The sequence below is a fragment of the Sander lucioperca genome, chromosome 18 (assembly GCF_008315115.2).
Source record: "Sander lucioperca isolate FBNREF2018 chromosome 18, SLUC_FBN_1.2, whole genome shotgun sequence".
NCBI lineage: Eukaryota > Metazoa > Chordata > Actinopteri > Perciformes > Percidae > Sander > Sander lucioperca.
Window position 1 is genome coordinate 25,874,556 of NC_050190.1, and position 6,258 is coordinate 25,880,813.

Sequence of the window (6,258 nt, forward strand, 5' to 3'; positions counted from 1 at the left end):
TCAACAGTCAGTGAGCAATGTTTGTGGCATTGTGCCTTATTGGGAATAAATTAATGATGCATCACCACACTAATACATTAGGTATATAATAATTTAATTATATACATTTTTATGTATTTACCAAATATATGTACGATTTATTTTAGTATTTTTGGTTGGGCACTTAGAGTGTATAAAAGGGTCCAACACAATGTACCTATATACCATGATATACAGGTAGTGGACAAAATAATGGAAACACCACATGAAAAAGCTAAGTTTCACTTAGACGTAACTCAGCTGCAAAGTCACGTTACGTTATCATTTAGCAGTAGGTGTCTAAATTGCAGATACATTGGTCTGTTGTGACGAAAAGAAGAGCATGACAGCATGGAAAAACTAGATGATAAAGAGACCGGTTCTGCTCAAGGTTTCTTCCTGTAAAGGGGAGTTTTTCCTTGCCCTCTTGCCAAATTCTTGCTCATGGGGGAATGTTGGGTCTCTGTAAATTAAAGAGCATGATCTACACCTGCTCTATATGAAAAGTGTCCTGAGACTAGTATAGAAATCTAGACGCACCCTAGTAGAGTTTAGATTCTCTGTCCGAGCCCGACCTGGCCCGACCCGACCCTCAGGCCGGGCCGATATTTTCCGCCACTATCCTCGGGCCGGGCCGGGCCGGGCCGGGCCGGGCCCTTGACCAAGCATTTGTGTTTTTTTAATCATTACTTTATTAGCCTTATTCGGTGGGGAGAAAGCTATGCATCTCCAGCTTCTCCCGTAGCTCTGGGTGTCCTGCACTGACTTGAGTGTGAGGTAAACTGTGCTACATTGTGTCTCCCCCATCTGTAGCACTGTTGTCGGCCAGTGCGTCAGCATGCAGACCGTGGTGAAGGACAGTATTAATTAGGTGATCGAGACAAGAAAATCTCCTATATGGTTCCAGGGCTTTGATTATGTTGCTGCCTTGATCTGTTACCCACACTATTCGGCTGAAGGAGCAGCTAGGGTCGAGTTTAGGTTAGAGGTTTTTTTTACGTTTCTTCATTCGGATCCATTTGTGATCCATTCCAGTCTGAATAAACAAACAGCACAGTTTACATGCTTCGTCCTTGTTGCATTACCTGTATTTATTAAGATAATTCTAAACAGATTTCTGTAGTTCAAACAACTCTGAATTGTAGTTGAGAACTTCAGGTATAACGGCCCATGTATTAAAAAATTGTCGGGTTTAAATCAGGCTCGGGCTCATAATTACAGTTAATGTGTCGGGCCGGGCTGGGTTCGGACGCAACGTGCACGGGTTCGGGCAGGTTCGGGCTTGATTTTTTTTGGGCCTGATCTAAGCTCTACACCCTAGAGGCAGCACATTTAATTTGCAGCCAGGGTCAGTCTAGCAACTCTCCGTTGGCTTGCGAGCTGGAAAAACCAAACTCTGGTCAGGCCAATCACATCGTGTATAGAGTCGATGGGCGGGCTTATGGCTGCTGCTGCTGGGAACAGCGGTCTTTTGAATCGGCTTTGCGACTCTGGAAGACTCTGAGTTAAGCTTTTCTTTGAGAAAAGAACAAAGAACGGCACTGAAGTCATTCTTAAAAAAGGAAGATGTGTTCAGAGTTTTGCTGACCGGATACGGCAAAAGTTTAATCTATCAACTAGCTCCGCTAGCTTCTTCGTTGCTCTGCCTGGTTGTAGTGCTGTCTGGCTTGTCGGGCTGTCCTGAGACATAAAATGAACGAACAGTGTAGGCAGGCCAACGCTTGCCGACATAGATAGATAAACAATTAACAAGACAGTTGCTAAACAGGACTTGCCTCCAAATTCTCTAAAGGCTTTTGGCCCAATACTGAGGCAAATCCAGTACTTACATCGTGTCACTGTCCCAGGTCACTCTGGCTAGACAACCGACTCTTGTTTAATTAGTTGAACACGTCCTTCAAAGATAAACAGTCAAGCCTCAAAACTTGCTGTTCAGATGTGACTTTTAACTCCAGCAGCCCCTGAAAATCCTCTGTCCTGAAAAAAGAAAGCATTCTCTTATCCAGATCGTCTGGCGGAAACCCTTAGGGTCTCCATCCAACTATTCCAGAGTATATTACCCAATACTCTTACAGGAAAACAGATACAGAGGGTGCACAGAGAGTGAGCAAATGTGATTACAACTCCTCAGAAGACCCATTTTTATTGGGTTGGAGGTCGTTCCACTTATTTTTTTTCATCTCTCCCTCAGCTCCTGTTTATGCTATTTCAATTTTCCACTCAACTCGTGTTTACGGCAGCCAAGTGTCCCACAAAACCAGACGACTTTTCAGCCTCATTGGATCAGCTAGTATCCCCTCTCGGCTGCCTTTTTTTAACCCGAAGCTGTGAGCCATACACTCTATATATGGGGTCCATCCAACCGAATCCAAATGACGCTGATAATTAGGGAGTATGAATGATGGTGAATAATAAAGCCATCCGTTTTCTCTAGGAGTGTGGACTGTCAGCAAAGAATCTGTATATAAGCTTAACTAGTGAGTGGGTCCACAAAATAATTTTCCAGAAAGTGGTGGCAGGCAGAAAGGAAACCAAGGGCAATTAAAACTGAAATAATCTGACTGCCTCTTTGAAAACAGAAGTAAAACTACTCTTCAAAAAATAGCCTAAATGAACTGTGTAAGACTCTAACATTTACTGTACCTGCACTCTTCATCTTTTTGGTTAATCAATGGTTAATAACTTATTTCATGTACTTCATAAAATATGAGATGTCAGTGATGATTTGGAGACTTTCTAGGAATCCAATAGTATTTGTCTGCACTTCCTTGCCTCCCATCTGCAGATGTTAGAGGAGGACGGACGTCACGGTGTTACTGGATGGATGTCGAACTGGCTGGGAGGCAGAGGAGCACAAAGTGTCCCAAACACCCCCCCAAGGCCCACCAGTGGCCAAGGGCTCAACACGGTAACAAACGCCTCATACAGTTCTTTTAACACAGAAGCACACGGTTTATATTTTATACAGTATGCTATACCCTAACACTGTCTAACTCTGCTTTTTGTTGTATAATGGGCACGGACCACACTTCCCACGACTGTCTTTGAGCAAGTTATCACAAGGCAACAGACGTGGCATCCGCATAACTTCCCTGCAGTTATAGAGAAACAAAGCATTCACACGGTCTCTGTGCTGAAAATCCAGAGTGAAAAGAGAAGAAGAAAGCATAATATGCACACCAACAATTGCAAAAATGATTAAGAAAATTCTCATGAATTGCATAAAAAATAATCTATACATAACCCGACACGCCCGCGATTGAGAAACACAGCATTTACAATGTCCGGTTTGCATACATGCTCTCTGTTTCTGTGTAACACCATGAACACAGTCGCACAATGCTCCAGGGTGGCCAACATGGTCACAAGCAATGTGTGCAGTTCACTTGCATTGCAAGTTACACGCCAGCATTGCCACACACATGCTCTGAAAAACTTTGCATCTATCTATCTATGCATTAAAATAAATTGAAATGTTTGCTCCAAAAATGTAAAAATATCACTACCTTCACTTTACTTCACCTATACAGCAAAAACACTGAAAGTAAACAAAGGGAAGAAAATGAAGTATTTCTAATGCAAGTGCTGTAAAATATAAGTGTATATTTAAGTGTTTCTACTTTCTGTCAAAGAAACATTTCATTTTTATAGAAAGAGCATAGAAATTGCACGTTACAACATATTTACTTCCTTCAAAATATATGAACAACACTTGAAGAATCCTAAGTAAAAAGGGATACATATTACTGTTTATGTGTTAACATGTGCCCTTCAAATTAAGTCTCAACAACATACACACTACCCCACAAACACAGAATTTGAATCTAGCCACTGCAGTATTTATACCCACCTGTGCAGGGATACAGTTATAGCAGCAGAGTAAAAAAAAAACATTCAATTCTTTAACTGGCAATCATGTGCAGGACACTGAATCCTTACCACAATGCTCTTCTGAAGCGAACTCTTAATTTTGGACTCCTTGTTTAGGATGTAAAGCAGAATGCCCTTTCTAAAATATCTCAGTAATTCAGCAGCAGCACTATCACACTGTCCTGTCCTTTTTTTTGTTGTTGCAGTCGTTCTCAGAGATGTTTGTAAAGTTCCTGGAGATTGAGTCGACCCCTTCGATGCCCGCACCAAAGCTTCCATTCCAGGACTTCAAGCCTCTAAACGCCCCACCTCAGGGAAGAACCAGCGGTGCTGCTTCCAGCGGTGCTGCAGGTAAACAACCCTCTTGGGAACACCCGCCTCCAGGATGATTCTTCCTCTCGTGTGCTTAGGCAGTCATGTCAAGACAGGAGGCGTTGTTAGTAGTAGTCATATTTATTTTGCACAATAAAATCAAGGCAATAGAAACGCAAGAAAAAACAAGAAAGCTTGTGCAGGTGAGATTAAGAAAACCCTTAGCAATCTCATCTAAGCAAGAGAAAGACAAATGTACCATGAGCAACTACAAAAGTCCTGAAATCTACAATCCAAACACAATTAAGCATGGAATTAAAAGCAAGCATAAGGTTGGCTACATGAAACAAGAGTATAAAAAAAATTAAAAGAATATAGATATTGTTCTTTCTCTTCCATCCCTAAAACACATCAAACCTTATTTAAATTATACACCTCTCTCCTGACAGGAGGCGGAGCACTTGGCAAGCGGCCCGGCGAGTCCAATCCTTTCCTGGCCCCCCGCTCTGCTGCGGTGCCCCTGCTGGCCGGTTCCAGCTCTGGCGGCTCAGGAGGTCACCTGCTCATGAAGCCCATCTCTGACAACCTGCCCACCTTCACACCTGTGCCTGTCTCAGCTGAGGCCAGTGGTGGAGCTGTGCTCAAAGACCTGTTAAAGCAGTGACCAGTCCCATAACCAGTGCCGGATAGACATCTTAATTCATCCAATACGAGTTTTACACTACACAGACTGAGATGTTTGAGCAGTTCTGCTACTTATTGCTGCTCTTTTTTTTTTTCTTTTTTTTTTTTTTTTTAATAAAAATGATCAGATAATTCATAAAGGCTTAATATTCCCTCCTTTTTTTGTGGGTTTACTAAAACAAAATTTAGTTTTTTAAGATTCAATTTTACTTGCGATTACTGTTCTATGCAACACTCTCCCTTTACACATCCGTCTCAACATTATTGTTACGTGTTGATCCACAAGTAAAATAATCAAAGTGACTCCCCATGCAAAAAGGATGAGAACGTTTTCAATTTGGGGGTCATTCATACAGTAGTACAGAGAGCAACAGTGTTGATTTTCATAGAAGCAGTCCTTGTATGAGTTAAGTCTTACATCGCACCAGTGTGACCATGTAAAGTCGCTGTGTGCAGTTCAATCCACGTGGGTTGAGTCTAATCATCACCTCTGTTTGCAAGAGGAAACATCTCATGCCTTTCAGTTTTCCTCCTTTGACTTGCATTGGACAACTTTTATTTTCTTGTCTTCTGAGTCTTTTTTTGTGTGTGTTTCTTTTCAACATTGCAGTGACTTGTTTCTGATCCAGGACTTCCCTAAAATCTCTGGCAGCAGTAGTCTGCGTAGAGATTTATGTGGTTCAGTACATCTGTTAAAATCATAAGGACATTTTTGCTAAATCTTGTCTTTTCCAGACGACCAGACTGTGATATGCAACGAGCCTTGTAATTATGGCTGTAACTGCAGATTGTGGTAGATCAGAGGCTTGAGACTGCTCATATGTTAAAGTAAAGTACTATTATATAGTTATATATATATGTAAATGGGTGGCGTTTTTTCCCTATTTATAGGCACTAAGGAAGTTTTGGAAGATAAGTGCCTGCATTTTTTGCTAATTAGATAGTTGTATAATCAGGATTGTAAATGGTTAATATAAATATATATATATATATATATATATTTACAAAATGTAAAAACTGCACATTTAAAAGGTTTTACCTGGCCAGTGCATAACTGAGCTGCTCTACATTTTTGTATAGACATCAATCAGGCGCTGCAGAGGGAATGTTACAGGATTTCTCCAGGTGTATTGATCCAATGTAAAAACTGTAAATCCCGCTGTAAAATAATTTTTGTAGATGTGAAATCTGAAACTCAGACGTGTCAAAAAGGAGTTGGATTACCTTGAACTTGGATGATCTCTAACCGAGGTTAGTACCCGTGATTTAATTGGAATTTCAAATCAAATAAAGGCACTGCTGCTGACCCTTTACTGCTGTGCGTTTTGTCGTCTTTTTTTTTTTTTTTCCTCTAAAACGCGCGCATTCAGGCAA

The 6,258-nt window shown here is 41.2% G+C and overlaps 1 protein-coding gene across 1 annotated transcript in view; it reads left to right on the forward strand.

Annotated features, from left to right (window-relative positions):
• Positions 1 to 6,197, forward strand: part of trip11 (thyroid hormone receptor interactor 11) — a 28,925-nt gene extending 22,728 nt beyond the window's left edge. Inside the window, exons 20-22 of the mRNA XM_031309829.2 lie at positions 2,804 to 2,926; positions 4,095 to 4,239; positions 4,650 to 6,197. Coding sequence (XP_031165689.1) covers positions 2,804 to 2,926; positions 4,095 to 4,239; positions 4,650 to 4,864 — 483 coding nt within the window. The 3' untranslated portion in view covers positions 4,865 to 6,197. The remainder of the gene's footprint in view (positions 1 to 2,803; positions 2,927 to 4,094; positions 4,240 to 4,649) is intronic.
• The last annotated feature ends 61 nt before the right edge of the window (positions 6,198 to 6,258 follow it).